The sequence below is a fragment of the Diadema setosum genome, chromosome 1 (assembly GCF_964275005.1).
Source record: "Diadema setosum chromosome 1, eeDiaSeto1, whole genome shotgun sequence".
In the NCBI taxonomy this organism is placed as follows: domain Eukaryota; kingdom Metazoa; phylum Echinodermata; class Echinoidea; order Diadematoida; family Diadematidae; genus Diadema; species Diadema setosum.
In genome coordinates, this window is record NC_092685.1 from 24,466,187 (window position 1) to 24,484,398 (window position 18,212).

At 39.0% G+C, this 18,212-nt stretch overlaps 1 protein-coding gene across 1 annotated transcript in view; it reads left to right on the forward strand.

Moving 5' to 3' along the window:
• The window catches only part of LOC140227079 (molybdenum cofactor biosynthesis protein 1-like), a 47,455-nt gene extending 37,358 nt beyond the window's left edge, over nucleotides 1-10,097 (forward strand). The window contains exons 7-11 of the mRNA XM_072307545.1: nucleotides 3,613-3,765; nucleotides 4,993-5,103; nucleotides 5,800-5,920; nucleotides 8,048-8,095; nucleotides 9,355-10,097. Of these exons, the coding sequence (XP_072163646.1) occupies nucleotides 3,613-3,765; nucleotides 4,993-5,103; nucleotides 5,800-5,920; nucleotides 8,048-8,095; nucleotides 9,355-10,097 (1,176 nt within the window). The remainder of the gene's footprint in view (nucleotides 1-3,612; nucleotides 3,766-4,992; nucleotides 5,104-5,799; nucleotides 5,921-8,047; nucleotides 8,096-9,354) is intronic.
• The last annotated feature ends 8,115 nt before the right edge of the window (nucleotides 10,098-18,212 follow it).

The window sequence follows — 18,212 nt, forward strand, 5'->3', positions numbered from 1 at the left end:
AATTGAAGCTGTATGCTTTGCAACATTGTCACTTGAACTTGTGACATCCACCCATCCCCCCCCCCAAACACACATCTTACAGAACCTGTGTGTGTAGTACCATCACCGACACTTTCACATGCAGAATCAAATCCCCTTTGCCCATTCTGCCAGTGCTCAAGAGAGAGTTGTGTGCCTTGTGGCAACCAGTCTGACAGGATTACATGTGAACAGGGCCAAAAAAAGTTGCAGATACCTTGGTGTATTAGGAGAGAGAGGGGGGAGGCAGGGAGGGAGGGCTGCCTTTCCCTGCCTCTTCCCCTCCGGTCCCCATCACATATCCCTGTCACAGATGCTGTAATCCATTAGGGCAGCTCACATGCTTGATTCGATATCTGGGCACCAGTATTAAAGGGCCCGAGTGCCTGCCTTACCATGCGTAGTAACTGTGGGGGATTGCTGATACATAGCACATTGCAACCCGGGACTTTGTCCCTGTCGGAATACAAACATACTGTAATCAAAGACTTATCAGCAAACACACCCTCTCAAATGTTGGCAAATCGTAATGTGTGCAGTGTAAGTAGCATTTGGTTTAGTTTGATTCCATTGATGAGTGTTTTAATGTAGTATGTGCATCCTGTGAATCTATATTAATTTTATGATCTTGCAGAGCCCAGAGATGTAAATGATAAAGGCCAAATTTTACTGCCACACTTCATAATTGGCTTTGTGAGTACTTAAATTCCAGTCAAAGGGCATAGTTGTGAATGAAAACCTTACCACAATTTTTTCCGCTTCATTGGCCTAAACACAGTTTGAAATATCTGCTGAATCACGTCAGATAGGGACCATTTTGATGCCATGAGAAGGGATAAACATGGTTCCTTTGGTGTTAAAGGGTGTGTACAGTTCTGGTCGAGGTGTAGATTTAGCTTTTAACATTTTGCAAGATATTCAGAAACCACTCTATGAGATGTCAAAGAGCATGCAGTTCTAAGGGGTATCAAAAGTTTATTCGATGAAAATCGGTTTTGAAATAGCTGAGATATCCAAAAACAAGGTGAAACAAAGAGATCCTAATAAAGTTGGGGCATGTCGCCTTTTATTATTAGCACTTTTTTTGATATCTCAGCCATTTTAAAACCAATTTTCATCAAATAAACGTTGAATCCTTCTTAAAATTACATGCTCTTTCATATTTCATAAGAGGCTTTTCATTATCTCACTTAGGAATGTCCAAAACATGAATCCCTACCTCAACCAGTACTGTACAGTCCCTTTAACATAGCAAGCATTGTGCATACCCTAAATCGCACACCTCTCAGAAATCACACAAGAAATGCCTACTTTGAATTTACAGTGAATGGAATTTGTTTGTAACATGCCAAGGTTTGGGTTGTGTTTTTTTTTCTCCATAATAGTGTAGCTTTGATGTCTTTTTTTTTTTACATTAAGCTAGGATTAGCGTCGTATTCACTTAAAAGATGATTGGATTCTTATTTCAGGTATCCAGGAATGTTGTGGAAATTTAGGGAAGACTGAATTTCTCTGAAGAAGAAAATGGACAGTTTGATACTTGAAGTTGTACATTATGGTGAGGTTAGCTACTGTGAAAGTCAGTAGCTTGCTGCAATGGATGACATTTTGGATTTTATGAAAATTGCACCATAACAAAGCTATCATAGCGGCAGCAGGGTATCGACCGATGAACTGAGAAGATTTGCTGTTGCTTCAGTACTAGTCTTAAGTATTGTTGTAGCATAGGAAGAAAAACAACATGAGTCTGTCCATGGAAGCGTGGCCCAAACGATTGAAATAGGAAAGAGAACAAGAAAAAAATAAGTAATTTATGGATGATGTGCAGATTAGAAGGGCGGTGAGTTAGGTCAGTCAGTAGCGCGTCTGCCTCACGATCCAAAGGACCCTGGTACGATTCCTGAGTCCCACTGAGCAATGTTGTGTGTAATCATACCATTCCCTCCAGCAAAACACTCTTTCCCTCAGATAGAACATAAAATGAAGGTCCCATATATGAGAGAGTCACATCTCATGCAGGTAAAAGATCCCACTTCATTTATTCATTGCAAAAGAGCAGGGTGTTTAACCCATTGAAGTGGTTCCACCTTACATCCAACTGGACCCCATGGAAGACCAGCTATTGCAGCTGAATATGGGCTATCCAGCCATCTTTTCAGATGGACATCAAACAGACAAAGCAAACAATCAGTATACTTTTCCTTGATACGCAACCTTTATATGAGAGTGTGTGTAGACCCTGTTATTTGGAGACATTGCATTTCAACAAAAGTACAGTAGACCTGACTGTGAAGCAGACAAAATTGGGGTCTCTGCCGCTACACTCTTCACACACTGACTGGAGTTACCCTCACAGCCATGATGCACAGGGACTCTAACACAAACACAGCCTTGATGCACAAGACAAATAATTACCTAGCTCAGGAAAGTCTGCTGAACATACTCTGTGGAAGCAGCACTTTGCCAGCCACTGGCTCAGCAGTCTCTTTCTTTCCTTACTTTCTTTTTTTTCTTTTTGTGATAACTGTTTTTCTTCCCTGTAGTCTTCTTCCTGCTTGTATAAAGGCCAAAGGTGACTTGAAAATGGTGGATTAATTGGAGTGCAGACTCCAGTCTGCAAAGGGCATGGTCCGTCCAGGTCTCTGCGATCATTAATCCCTGATTCGATGATGAATGGAAGATATCCCCAGTTTGCAAAGAGACCATCAGTACTTTTGATCAGAGTTAATGTTCTTGAATTGGCTTGGGAGACAAGGGAAGTGCTTCTTTTTCGGAAATGTATAGCAGGTGAAATGGCTGCGTCAGCTATCTCGGGAGCACTTGAAATTGACTCATAGTTTCCTAACGTCTGTACGATAAGGCATATTCCAAGGGATGGGATAGTTGATCATGCTGACCTTTTTTCTAAAGTGGAACCCAGCAAAATTATCAATTTTTGATAACCTGGCCAGGAGAATAGAGTGGTTGGTGAATAGTATCTAAGAAAGCATAAATGAAATGGATTACATGTACCTATGTTTGTAAGCTACACTACACTGTGTATCTTCACGTTTGGATAGATATCATGTAGTCAGTCTTTGAAAAGAAAAAAAAAAGTCCTATCATGACATACATTGGCTTGAAAAGTTTTAGCTCAAATTGAAAAGTTTGAGCAAGCTCAGATAAGAGCGAAAATTTCTTGTACTTTTTCTCAACATCTTGTCAGGTGTTATCAAATACTAGTAACTTGAAAGAGTGGTTGTATTCTGCAAAATCGGAAGGCCCATCAGAGTTATAAACTCTTTATAAACCTCTTTATAAACCCATTTGAAGTTAGGTGTGTCTGAAAGTTATAAGTGTGTGTGATTAGAGCACAGTTTTACATATGGTATTCAGCCACATAATCTTTGAAAGTTGAAAGTGTGTGTGTATGTATGTGTGTGTGATTAGAGGCAGTGTTAGAGCACAGTTTTACATACAGTATTTAGTCACATAATCTTAGAAAGTTAAAAGTGTGTGTGTACATTATGTGTGTGTGATTAGAGTACAGTTTTACCTACAGTATTTAGTCGCATAACATTTGAAAAACATTTCTCATTTCTCCACTCCCATCAGGCCCTCGATGTTCGCTTCATAGAGTACATGCCATTCGACGGCAACCGATGGAATGACAAGAAGCTGTTCACCAAGGAAGAGATGGTGCACACAATACAAGAGAGGTGGCCTGACTTTGGTCCAGCAGAAAACATGCCGAATGATACATCAGTGGTGAGTAGTAAATTGGCACAGCATCAAACGCTTTGGCAAGTACACGCGAAGACACACAGCTGCACAAACATACAACATATGCAAACACACACACATATCTGTACAGTATGTAAAGGCTGTCAAGTGTGATATTATCTTTGTGTCATGTTTTAACCACCAGTAGATAGATCCAAAGGTTGCTCAATAATATTTTTTTTTTTTTAAATGCACACATGCTGCATCTTCTCCCAAAACTTCTTTACACATGGCTGTTTTCATTCACACCATGTAATCCCAGTACTCATTCAGTTGTTGTCTAGCAGGTCTAGCAGGTGTTTTGAATGTGTGTTTGCTCCCCTTGTTATGGGGGGAGGTTGGGGTGGGGTGAAAGGGGGCTAGAGGAAAAGCCAGGGAATGATTGTTCCTAGCCTCATGTACCCACTTGCTCAGGACCTTGAGATATCAATACTTTTCATATCCATAGTTAACACTTCTGTTGCAGTATTCTCTGTTTGGACTTACACACACACGCACACGCACCTACATACATGTATGTTTACTCGATAAAATGCATTTGGGTATTAGACCTTGTCTGAGAGAAACCGAGATCAAGATTATTATATTCCATTTTCTCAATGATAAAAGTCTACCCTCTTGTGGAATTTGAAAGGGATTGGTGTATGTTTTGCAAATGTATTATTTTAGCAAGTGGTTGAATTTGCGGTCAAGAACCATTGTGGTGGCGTTAGTAATAAGTAGAGAATACTTAGCAATTTTCCACCCTGGAGACGGTTTATATACTATTTCTCTTGCTGGGAGCAATGTTTCTGCAAGTCGTCAGTTTTGTTTAGATCAGCTGACTCAATGAAATGGGTGAAAATGGCAACACTGTGAAGCACATGGCAACACTGTGAAGCACATGGCATATACTGTAAGAAGTTCAGAGAAGTTCTGATGTTGGCACGGCACTTGTCTCCTGTAGCAGAAGCTCGCTCCTCAATGCATCCTTTCTACCCAAGGTGTATAAATTGATATTTGGTAGGAAAGTGAGCCTTGTCATGTTTGGACTTTTTACATGTTAAAGTCCAGCAAAAGAGGTCCTGCTAGAGTTGTGTATGTATGCATGGTGGCTACAGGATTGATTCCTGTAAATATGGTAGTAACAGCACCTTTTTGAGTACCATGTCATGTTAGAAAGATACCGTGTATCAAAATGCCCAATTATCATCTATCTGTATATATCCGCAGGCGTACAGAGTACCTGGTTTCACTGGCCAGGTTGGTATCATAGCATCCATGTCAAAGCCTTTCTGTGGGTCGTGTAACAGGTTACGACTGACAGCTGATGGCAACCTCAAGGTGAGTCCAGTGAGCCAGCCAGCAAAAAATGACACTCATTTGTTTTCCTACCCACTTCCTCTGTTTTGTACAAGATATCATAAAGAACCTTGGACAAGTTCATGTGCTTAGATAATATCACTTGGACAATTTCCTGTCAAGCAGTCAATCCAGCAGTCAACCAATTTATGACCTCTTTTCCTGGTGATGTACAGGGCAGGCTTTAACACACTTTTTACAATCTTTTTACAATCTGGACTGTTCAAGTCATTTGAACAGGACACCATTCCCTTGTAATGTACAGGGTATGGCTTAACATGCTATTCAAAATCTCTTTGCAGTCTTGACAGCTAAGCAGTAAGCTGGAGTAATGAGATGATGTTGTTGAAAGAATGACATTTTGATTACATACAATTTCAATAGCACCATTTTCCACTCTGATTAAATGCTCAAGGCAGTTTTTAAAGGAATATGCCACTCCATATTCAAGCTAAAATGTACAGTAAATCTAAAGGATGTAATAGTTGGTATTGAAAATACATTCCGATGATGAATACAAAATTTACTGAAGTTCAAAATTTCTCTTGAGGCATCGCCCATTCTATTTGTCCGAGAGTACTCCCTAACGTCAACTTGAACTAAGAGTGGCACTGTGATTCCGCGATGCGCAGCGGAACGCTTTCTGATGCAAGCTCTCGTGTGTTGCTATGGATACAGGTTTGTCTGTTTGGTAGCTCTGAGGTGTCGCTGCGAGATGCCATGAGGGAAGGCAAGTCAGACGAGGAACTGCTCCACATCGTCGGGGCGGCAGTAGGGAGGAAAAAGAAGCAACATGCAGGTGAGGTCATGTGACTCCTTCCTCCATTATTATCTTTCTGATACCCTCACATAGAATGACAATTTACAACCACACCCACTGCAGTTTTCAGCGAGGTCAATGAATCATTTTTATTATTTTTTTTTTAGTATGTACATCGATTATACAGATTCAAATTTTTACATTGGTTGTTTCCATCCCTAACTCACATTTTTAGAACTATTTTAAAGCACTAATGCTGGGTTTTTGTTTCTTCTACAAATGGTAAAGTATGCCTTTAACCCTTTGAGTGCCAATGGGCACAGAAAGCCCCTTAGCATTGTACACACTGCCCAAAGTCCCTGGCTCAGAAAGGGTTAATACCCACACACTACCCCATGAGAGGAGAGATATTTTCATGGTGAAGTGTTGTGCCCCGAGTCTCTGCTAATGTATTATACATGATGAGAGACCCTGATGATATGTTGTGATAAAATCACACTGTATCATGTGTGCTTCCAATCATTTAAAAAACACACACACAAAAAAAAAAATACCAACAAATTATATATGACTTCTTGTACACACATATATGCTAATGGTTATTTTGCCGTCCCTGTTCCCTTTCAAGGCGCCACAGAACTATAAATTTGATGTTTATCTAATTTTTTCATTGCTATGTGCCGTTGGGACCGTGCTGCCGCATCATGTCATGCATTCATGAATTCATCCTATCACTCTATAGTATATGAATACAGGCATTGATCTGTAGATATATCACATATTTTCAAGTACTAGTATGCAGTATAGTCAGGTGACTGTATGGAAAGGGGAGCAGACCATTGGGGACACAATCCTTATTAGAATTTATAGGTATGTAAGTGAAAAAAAAAAAAGAAGAAATACTGTGGAAAAGAAAAATAAAGAAAGGAAGGGTAGAATGAAAATTAGAATCTTAAAATTTGATCCATATTCACGAATGTCCTTCAAAGTGGTTAATTTGTAGGCATTATATAATAGTTGCATCTCTGTACAGACAAACCCAAATTGATTATGTGAAATGCTGCTGGGGGATTATTATATCTATTATATACATATACTTTGATGCCTTATGCAGCAGAGATTGAATTCTATTCTCATGTTGCCCTTATGTTTGTCTCTATCTTGCATATTGTGACAAAAGTGTCAAAATGTATCATGATGATCATTGTGATGATGTGGGGAGGAATAAGTCCTTCTCCTTCTCCCGTATCATTGACCAGTTTTATGCCAGTGATGCCTGAAATCTGGTACAGTATTCATCGCATAATCGGGCATCTGATAATCGGGAACCTCGCTTAAATGACATACGCTTCTCAGAAACATTTCCAATGCATGTTATTTTCACTGGATAATCAGGCGGGGACCTCTGATAAATGGGACAATTTTTCTTCAAGCGATCTTTGATTTTGTTGATATTTTACACAAAAAATCTAGATACGTGATCTACTAAAATACCACAACAATATTTCAGAGATTCCCTATCAGTTGTCGTTTACATCGAACTTACAAAGCAAGCTTCGGACTGGTGTGTTTTGACCTCCGTCTATCCAGTACACGTACATGCATAGCCACGAAAGCGCCATGTATAAGTATCCATGCCATTGCGAAACACATGCTTTCGCAAACATTCTTCTCCCCTACATATAAGCAAAGCCATGTGCAGGGAGAGCTAGAGGGTCGCGCCGAGGGGTAGCGTGGTTGTGTATTCATGTACATGTACAGTACGTCAGTATGCATGTGTGTATGTGTGTGTGTGTGTGTGTGTGTGTGTGTGCACTACATGTACATGTCGTATGCAGTTAGTGTATGGTGGGTGCTCATCACGAAATCGGGCACCCTGCTTAAAGGGGCCGTGTTTGCTACTCCCAACCTGTCCCGCTTATGCGATGAATACTGTAATATGACATCAGTTCAACATTTTGCATTTTGATGATGTATGTGATATTGTATGTCCATATGTTTCAGTTTCAGTTCCCGCTTTCAGCTTGTGGACTGACTCTGTGTGTACTTGTAATATAGCATATGTTTATTTGTTGTTATATCCAAATGTACAAAGAATTTTGTACTTTGGACAATAAAGTAAATTAGTCCAGTCAAGATTAGTCTTTCTGCATCACCTTCTCCCAGGTATGTTCAAGATTGCGAGGATGCAGAACAGGCCGATGATCCTCATTGGTGGGTGACCCGTTCCTTCATCCCCCTCAGTCTATAGGTACGGCAGGACAATGACCTCTATCAGTCGCTTGGCTTTTTTCCCCCCTTCATTTGCTTTTCACCTTTTGTGTTTGGTGTGTGTCATTGCCATGCTATACTTCATAATTTCATTGTTGATGAAATTTACCCCTTTTACTTTATGTTTTGTATTGTTCTTTTTTTTTAAACTACATCCCTTAACTGAAGATTTTTCTCTGTTTTCTAGACAGCATGTTAAATACATTTTAACATGATTGTGGTGTAGTTTCTAGTGAGGTAACCTTTTCTTTTTTTAATTCTAATTTTAATTATTAATATTAATATAACAAAATTAACATATTAATTGGAATTTCTTTTTGAGAGTAAGTAAGGCTATGCAATGATTGTTGGGTGATGAATTTTGATGAACGTAGTTTTAATTTCCCAAGTGCCAATAATGTGAAATGTGCATCAACCACAGACACTATTTTATTTGCTGTTACTGAATACCAATGATACTGTCAATGCATTTGCTGCATTCATTTGAGCAAGTATGTAGGCTGATGAATCTTTGCTGTTTTTAAAGCACAAAAAAAAAAAAAAAACATTTCCACTGTAGAGCTCTTTTTCTTTTTGTCCTTGGTAAAATAGTCAATTAAAACTCCTATTAGAAATTCATATTCACATAGTAAACTGTAATGATCTTTCTCTGGCATCTTGGACATGAAATTTGGCCTCTATGCATCTTGCATCATCGATTGCGCTTGACAGTTTTCACTGAAGAAGGATCTTCTATTTTATCTCACAATAAAAAAAAAAAAGGGTGGCACAGATTTTGCCCTCTTCATGTCAATTGTTGCCCTGGTTTTGACTTATCAGTGATTTCTCTTTAATGAGAGGAGACGCTTTTCTCTGAATCTCTGCTGACAGTCTCCTCATACCCCTGCCATGTAATGTTGTCAAAAGGGATTAGCATTTTGTCCATCCCTCCAGCCTGTGAACCAGCATCAATCCCTCTCTCTGTCCCTCCATTCAGGCCTCAATCCAACCATCCATCCATCCTTCCATATCAAGTTTTTCTATTAGAATGAAAGAAATATCTTTAGTGTCTAATTTACCAATGAGAGTATAGGAGATTATTCTCTCATAGTGAGCTGGCACATATTTGCTTGGTGCCATTGTTAAGTTTGAAGCCTTTTATATTTTTGGAAAACTTACCAATGTCATCTCTTGTTTCTCTCTGTTTTTTTCATCTGCATTAGATTTATCTCCCAAGGAGATTGTGCCAACAGTAACATCATTCAAATTTAATCAAATAAATTTAGCATTAAGGAAACTGTGCCAGGGCATGCGTACCAGTACTCGGTCCCTGTTCTCAAATTGCCATGATCCAAGTGGAGTCTTGCAGGCAGCGTGTTTTCACACGTCGCAAACCAAAAAGACCGAAGAAGGAGACTCCATCTCCGATCCTGGCCAAGTGTCTGCGAGGCTGACCCATGTGGACCACTCGGGACGGGCGGAGATGGTGGACGTCAGCGGGAAGGACGTGACGGTGCGCGAGGCCGCCGCGTCGGGGAGGATAAGGCTTGGACGCGAGGCTTTCCGTCTCGTCCGGGAGAACAAGATGGCCAAGGGGGATGTGCTTCGCGTCGCTCAGTTGGCGGGGATCATGGCAGCCAAGCAGACCAGCGCCCTCATCCCCCTCTGCCACAACATTCCCATCCAAAAAGTGGACGTCCAGCTGAGCCTTGAGGCAGAGTCCAGCAGCGTCCACATCACGTCCCGGGCCAAGTCGGTGGGCCGGACTGGGGTGGAAATGGAAGCCCTGACAGCTGTGTCAGTCGCCGCGCTCACTGTCTACGACATGTGCAAAGCGGTCTCTCACGAAATGACGATCGATGGCGTCCGCCTCGAGGCAAAGACGGGAGGACAGCGGGGAGACTTCCATCGAGATACCAGGAATGGAAAGGAACCGATTGCCATGACGTCTGAGAAATCCACATGAATGTGCTCTGATATTTGACAAATATCTCATACAGCTAACTCACTCTCTCAGTATGCTAGAAATAAGCAGTGTATTTGTGGAAAGCATTTTATATGCACTTTTTTATGCCTCCACCAATGAAGTGGCCGGAGGCATTATGTTTTCGGGTCGTCCGTCCGTCCGTCCGTACGTCCGTCCCGTTTTGTTTTTGTCGATATCTCAAGAACCGTGAGGTGGTTTTGCATCAAATTTGGTATGAGGGTATATCCTGGGGGATAATACTTTGTTTGGATTTTAGGGTTACAGGGTCAAAGGTCAAAGGTCACAGGTTATTTTGTGAAAAAAAGGTTGAAATTTCACGTTTTTCTCCATATCTCGCGAATGGTTCAAGGTGTCTTCATGGAACTTAGTATATATGCATGTACCGATGGGCAGTGATTATCTAGGGAAGTTGGGGGTCATGGGTCAAAGGTCAGGGGTCAAAGGTCAAGGTCAACTCCTCAAAATATCACTACTTTCCTTATATTTATGCAGTGCCTGAAGGATTTTTTTTAACTTGATGTATGCATGTATAAGCCAATATATATTCTGGGGGAAGTTTCTTGCCAAAAGGTCAAAGGTCAAAAGGTCAAGTGAAAGTGCTAAATTGCACTTCTTCCTCCATATCTCAAAGGTAACTCAAGGTATTATCATGAAACTTACATATTTATGCATGTTCTACCTAACAGTGATTCTCTTTGGAACTGTGAGGTCAAAGGTCAAAGGCCAGGTTTAGATAATACTATTTTACCATTTGATACTGAAATTATACTTTTTCTCAATACCTTGAAAATTACTCAATGCATAAACTTATAAAAGGGTCAAAAGTCAAGTAAAAATCATCAGTTCCCCCAAATACCTGCACTCTGACGTTTTAATCATTCATCCAATTGAACCTAGTTCTAGGAAAGTGAACATTCAGCACATTTGTGGCAAACCTGCCATTTTAATATTTTGCCAATTGTGTGAAACTGTCATCACACATTGTCAAGACATTGTACTATTGACCTATTAGGAGAACCATGCATTATGGCGGAGGCATACACCAGTCGCCATAGCGACATTTCTAGTTTAGGACATGACTTCATATGCTGTGTTTCTCTCTCCTAGGCATTTCTTTCTTAACCACCCTTGGTGTTTTATTTGCTGATTGTTAATTCTAGAAATGATTCAAATTGTGGAAGGGGGAAGATTGAATACAGTGTGTGCCAACATTTTTCTGTTTTTCCAGTGTCAAAAAAGCAGATTTCAAACTATCGTAAACTGCATATGTTAATATGCCCATCGTTTAGAATGAATATTCAGAAATGGTTGGCGTTATATGCAATTTTCCCCAATAATTCCGGGAAAGGGTATCGAAAGATGAGAATGTAATATTATCTTTTCAGAGCATGATATCAGATCATGATTCAAAACCAGTCAATGTGCCGAAAATGCAGAGGCATATGACTGCTCTGGTTTGCTTGTTTGTTTGTTTAGGTTTTGTGATTTTTTATTTATTTTTTTATTTATTTATTTTATTTTATTTATTATTATTTTTTTTTGGGGGGGGGGGGTCAAAATTGTTCTTGTGGGCATTTGTCTTTAGACAATTATGGAATGAATGTTTTGTGCTAGTGTTCAGCCAGCCATGGGTCAGTAGACCAGAGAGAGTGGTGTTGTGGTCAGTGCCACTTGAATATGATTGCCCCATCCCCAGGTTTGGGTAATGATTTATGTCTTTACACGTCAGTCTATTGTTGTGTGGTAGAGCTTGCCTAAAGGAGATCAGATGCAGTTCATTCAACAATGGCAAGGAAACATTTCATTGTTTTTTTTTAGGGGGAAAATATGAAAAAAGCAACAAAAGATAAAGAGAAAAGTTACCAGTACTCTGATTAAAACAGTACTCAGCATAATGCATTAAAGTATCACGTTATTCTTTGTATGATAACAGTTCTGTCTTATCCTACTGCAGAGTATTAGACTCTGAGCCATTTTCATAAGGGGCATTTGCACTGCCACAAAAAAGGAGAAACAATTTTGTTTTTGGACATTTTTGTCTTTCGTTGGAAGATGAAAGGTAACTGCTAGTATGTGAGCAAAAAAAAAAAAAAAAAAAGAAAAACTGCAATGAAAAAACACTTCTCAGGAGTGAACTTTTTAAAATTCAGCAGCTTTGTTTGATTTTTTTCCCCTTTTTTTTTTTGCCTATGTAAAAGCTCGTCCCTCGGCATGTCAGTTCAAATCTGGTTTTTGGTCATGTGGCATCCACCCTCAGGTGGGGAATCTTCTTTCCTACACCACTGATCTCTCACTTTCCTCCACTTTAAGATGGCATCAAGTGCATTAAATGCCCCCCCCCCCCCAAAAAAAAAAAAACAAAACAAAACAAAACAAAAAAACAAAACAAAACAAAACAAAACAAAACAAAACAAAAAACAAAACAAAACAAAACAAAACAAAACAAAACAAAACAAAACCCAACAACAAGAAGCAACTAAACATTTTCTTGTTTTTCCTTCACATGTGCATTTCCGGGGGTGGAGGGGTGGGGAATTGAAAGTTTGAATTGAAAGTGCCCCTGTGTGTCAGTATGCATTTTTACAGGTACAAAATATGGAATGCTGGGATTCCAGATGACGTACTAGAATATGTTTTATGAATATTCTATGTGACAGACAGGTATATATTAAAAAGATAATAATAGAACTTGGCAAATGAAAAAAACAAACAAACAATCAAACAAACTGCTTTTATGAGTGATGGGTGGCAATGAAATGCCTATTTCTGTATTGGTTCACACAGGTGATGTTGTGGACTGTCCAATTAGGCATACAAATGCTAAATGTTAAAAGGGCTTTGTACATTCTGTGTATCATGAGTATTGTTTTGAATCACTGTTGGATGAGTAATTGGGTACTTGGAATTGGCTTGAATATGAAAGTGAAAGGTACATGGAGCAGTACAAGAGAAATAAGTTTGGGAAATTTTGCTGAGCACTTTTGTTTTGATAAGCACAAGACCGTGACAAAATATGTTGTGGCAGCTTGCACAAAAACTTTGGGGCAGTATTGTGAAACGAGGTCATGAAGATTTGCATCAAATGTACAAAATATGGAGGAATTATTTCTCAAAGAGAAAATTGCTGCCCCGCCTCCCTCCCCCCCCCCCCCAAAAAAAAAGAGAGAGAAAAAAAATTATGTATACTGTTTTTATGCCTCCGCACAAAGTGTCACCAGAGGCGTTATTGTAGTTTGTTACCAGAAGCGAATTAACATGACATTGTCCAGTTGTTGTCAAGTAGAGTGACAGTAATGCTGTTATGAAGTATTAACCTATTATCTACATGTTTGTAATATTCTGATAGACTTAGTGTAGACACATATGAGCCGCATTTACACCTACCGACAGCGCGATTTTTAAAATAGCGATATTTTGGTTCCACCATTTACACTTGCAAAAAAACGTGCGAAGTTTGAGCTTCACGAACATCACAATTTTTGGGTTGGTTGTGTGCATGTGTAATTTACCTCTCTTCAACACGGTAGACTGCAGTGCAGTCTGTTTTGCTCACAGCTAGCTAGCTGGTTGGAACGTTGAGCCAGGGCATTTTATCAGTCCAATGCACACATAAATTTGTGTTTCTCAAGAGTGTAAACTTGCAGTAAAACCATATAGCTTGCTTTATTAGATCACATACGTAGCAGGTGTGTAAAACTTCAGCATTTGGGTGTAGTTGCTTAGCAACTTGCACCCAAATGTCACGATTTTTCCAAGCAAGTGTAAATGGGCCTATGGTTCCTTGTAAGCAATGGATTATGTAATGATGTTTTATTTTTTTTTTTCACCTGTGTATTAAAAGGTTCTTCCGTTGGTTATGTAGATACTGCAACACAGTAACCAAAGTTAGTTGTTCTTGTGCACAGTAAATGTGGTGGCATGAACAATTTTTCAGATAACCTACCTCCCAGGCTGTGAGCTGTTTTGTTTGCAAGCTTCAGCAAGCTACAGGTTAAAGTACATCCTCCTCTCCCATACATCAGCCTTTGGTGAGACTAATCCCCGTATTGTGATGTCTAGCATGGGTTTGCTTCACTTGTATACATTAATGGTTACATCCATTTACATAGAATGCAATGGACTTTCCCGAGCCGCATCACTTTCTTGTGTTAAAAGAAATTCAAACAATTGCGCAGAAATTTTGAATGCTCAAACTGAAGTCGTTCTGTAGGGACCTCTAAGTTACTCCAAGTGCAAATTTCCATGTACATTGAGACTAGTCTCACTCAAGGCTGTTTAGTAGGTACATATTTGTATCCAAGTCACTGGTAATATACTAGTCTCTGGAGTAAATATGTTCTTCTACTGGGACTTATATTATGTGAACTACATACATGTATAAGTGGATTTTGTACAGGGGAGTGCAGTATTGTATTGCTGTCGAGTACATTTAGAGCCCAAATCCTAGCATGTCACTTTAGAATGTCTTCAGTGCATTTTGATGAATGCTGCTATTGGTAGTCTCTACACTTGTCATATTTCACGGTTTTTGTCTTGGTTCAACTCTTGAAAAATGTGTGTGATTTCAAGTTCGGTGCCAGTGTTGGTGCTAGTGCGATCATGGCACTAGCACCAGTGATAATCTTGATTTTGAAATCAAGATGATTTTTCACAGATTGACCTCAAAATTTTGTTGTAGTTCCAGTAGCTAGTGTATGGTCATGGTGCTGGGTGTTATCTGCTGAGCTCAGCTCCACAGTTCACATTGCAGATTAGCGTGTTCTTTTCCAATTGACGAATACCAGCCCTCAGATATTATTAGAACTTGTCAGTTCAAGTATGTTGTTGGTATTTGTATTGCATATTGCAATGCATAGGAGACTCACTCACAAGTGTGTGAATAGCCCATGCTAAAGCAACCCCAAAGCAAACTTCAATGAATGCACTGCACATGGCTGTAAACATGAATTTTTGGGGGAGCATTATCAAGACTATTGTGTTGTTGAGATGGATATATATATGTGGCATACCGATTCTTTTTTGCCATCATTTATATAAATCAAAACATCTATGGTTAAATCTAATCTTATTTGACGTGTATGAAATACGATCATTTTTTCCCTCTTTTGGTGGTGGTGGGGGTGGGGGGCATTGATATTCCAGCATTATTCTGCTGACTTTGGAATTAATATCAGTGATCAGTTATCACTTGCATTAATTTGACCATGTGAGTTGGAGTTTGATGTACAGCAGTTATTTGGGAGATAACACCAGCACCTACACCAGCACCAAACTTGAAATCAGTTATTTGCAGTAGGACAACTCCCAGCTGCAGTTATCCTTCTTAACAGGTGCTAGGTCTGTCAAAACACACCCTCTTCCCTGTCATGGGAATTTTTTTTTTCTCTCAACGTTAGTCAGCATTTGCTCAGTTTCAGTGTCAAAACACCTTATCATGTGGACAGACGAGTCAGTATCCAGAAGGTTTCACATCAATACCTACCATGTAGCAACAGAGAGTGCAGATTTGCCAGTTTATAAATCATGATGATGATAAGATTGTCTTTATGTTACATGTTTTTAATGAAACACCCATTAATGCACTTTTACATAGTGAAATTGTTAGGACATGGTTGCCATATGTTATTGCCAGAATGGCCACTTCTCACATGTAACTACTAAACTACGTTATCACACAAGAAATCCCAGGAAGTTGCATGTAGAATGTGCAGACAGGCTGCATTGAGCGACACTCCGGGGCACATATAGCACTGCATGTGAGTTTGCATGTTTCGTAAACACCAAAATATAAGTCCAAGGTTTGTATCACTGAGCCAAGAATTAAATGAAAATTTTGAGGGAGAATAATTTACTCTTCAGTGGAAGAGCTATAAAATCTCATTGGTGTCAAGACAGGGAAGCACAGGGAGTCAGTACCATAAAGCTGAACATGGGCCACCAATCCAGCACATTGGCTCTGGTAATGCTTTTTATTTCGAAGGTTTGTTAATCCAAAAATAAGAGAAGATTTGTTATTCCAAAAGTTCATTATTCCGAAACACACAAATTCCCTGTACCTAGATGTTCGTTAATGTGAATGTGAAATAGGGTTCATTAATCTTAATTTATGTGGCATTGTTCTGAAGGTTTGTTATTTTGAAGGTTCATTGATTAAAAAATGAAAGAAGATTCATTATTCTTAATGAAGGTTCATTAATCTGAAAATGGTATAAGGTTCGTTAATCTGAAAAATGAAAAGAAGATGCATACTAACAAACCTTTGGAATTTCAGTCCTTGAATTATTTTCGAATTAACAAACCTTTTGAATAAGGAACCGTTTTACATTTTAGGACTAACGAAACATCAGAGTAATGAACCTTCTGAATAGCAAACTGTAACTATTGGCCCAATGGACATACAAGAACCATCTCCTTCCGCACCTACTCTCTTTAATATTCTTTATATGTATCGGTCAAGTCAAATTGTTGCTCTGGGCAGTTGTACCAGAGATAACACATTTTCTTTCTGATGTCCAAGAGAGAGATACTGTAAAGCGAGGAATGTTCGCGTGCATTTTAATTTCCCGAATTTTGCGAGAGCCGAGATTTGCAAAATTAAAATGCACACTAAATATCTTGTCTGCATTACATGCGTTGAATGTTAGAGGCAACTCGCGAAAATTTCATGCCAGGAATAAGGCCGTCGGCTCCAATTCACGAAAATTTCATGCCGCAAAAAATATTGTGTTTTACAGTATGTATTCCTCAAGTCAAATTGTTACTCTGGGCAGTTTTACCAGAGATAACACATTTTCTGTCTGATGTCCAAGAGAGAGAGAGAGATGTGTCATGTGCCCCTTCTCTCTTCTTACAGTCTTTTCACGATTGGACTTCTTGGAGAAAAAAAAAAAACCCACAAAAACAACAGCTATGGCTAGCAAATTATGTGAAGTCAACATGGTCAAAAGCTTTACTCTTTGGATGCCATATTGTCATGTTTCAATAAGACTGGAAAAGACACATCAGAGATGCATACGTGCCAAATGAAGTGCCAGTGATGCAAATTTTCATTTTTGATGTCTGTGTATATATTCCAGGGCCCCATTTCATAAAAGATGTTAGGAGAGCAACTCTTGCTGGAATGGCAACTTCCCGTAGCAACAGCCAATCAGGAAGCTGGATTCTTGTCGTTACCAAGACAATTGCCATTCCAGCAAGAGTTGTTGTCATATCAACCTTTTTCTTTAAGGAAATGGGGCCCAGATGTGGTGTTGGTCAAATGGAAAGTGTGTCTCCAGAGAAAGAATATGTATACCAGTATAACTTCTGGAGTGTATGTTTAGTCATATTTTAACCTGGAATAGAGTTGTAAGAATGCAGGTATTACGTTTTATTTCTTCTTTTTTCTTCACATGGCTAACATTTTGTAATCATTTCATATTTTCTACTGTAGATTATGTGATAATTCTTTGTAAATCATGTATTCATTGCAATTGATTAACAAATTGCCCCACAATCGACGTATATTTATATATATTATATTATATTATATTATATATATCCCGGATGGTATGCCCATGATTTCATTTGTCATGGCTACTTCTGAAACACTGATTAATTCAGTGCTTATTTACATCGATGTAGGGCAATTTGTCAATCAGTAGCAGTAAAAACAACTCGACAGAAGAATTTCAAGAATTTAGATAATCCTGTATTCCTTTTCATGTTTTTCTTTGGTAATGTGGCTTCTGTAAGATTCTTTTGTATCTACATATGACATGTTATGCTGAGAATGGAATGAGGTTAGTGAATTCTAGATATTTATGATGTTTGATTTGCAGTAATTATTGTTTTTACATACCCAATGTAAACACAATTTTTGATGGCCTTCGAAACTGTCTTTTTATCAAGCGAATGTGGAATTAGTCAAGTGCCTTTCTCGGGAATGAATGTGTCTTCTGTAACATCAAGGGGCTCTAAATTTGCATATGTATAAATCAGTATATATGTGTATATTGAATGCATCAAAGAGAGTTGTGAATTTTATCAACATATTTCAACAATGTTTTAGCAAAAGAAGGAATTTACATTTGGCATGCACGTGAGTATATTGCA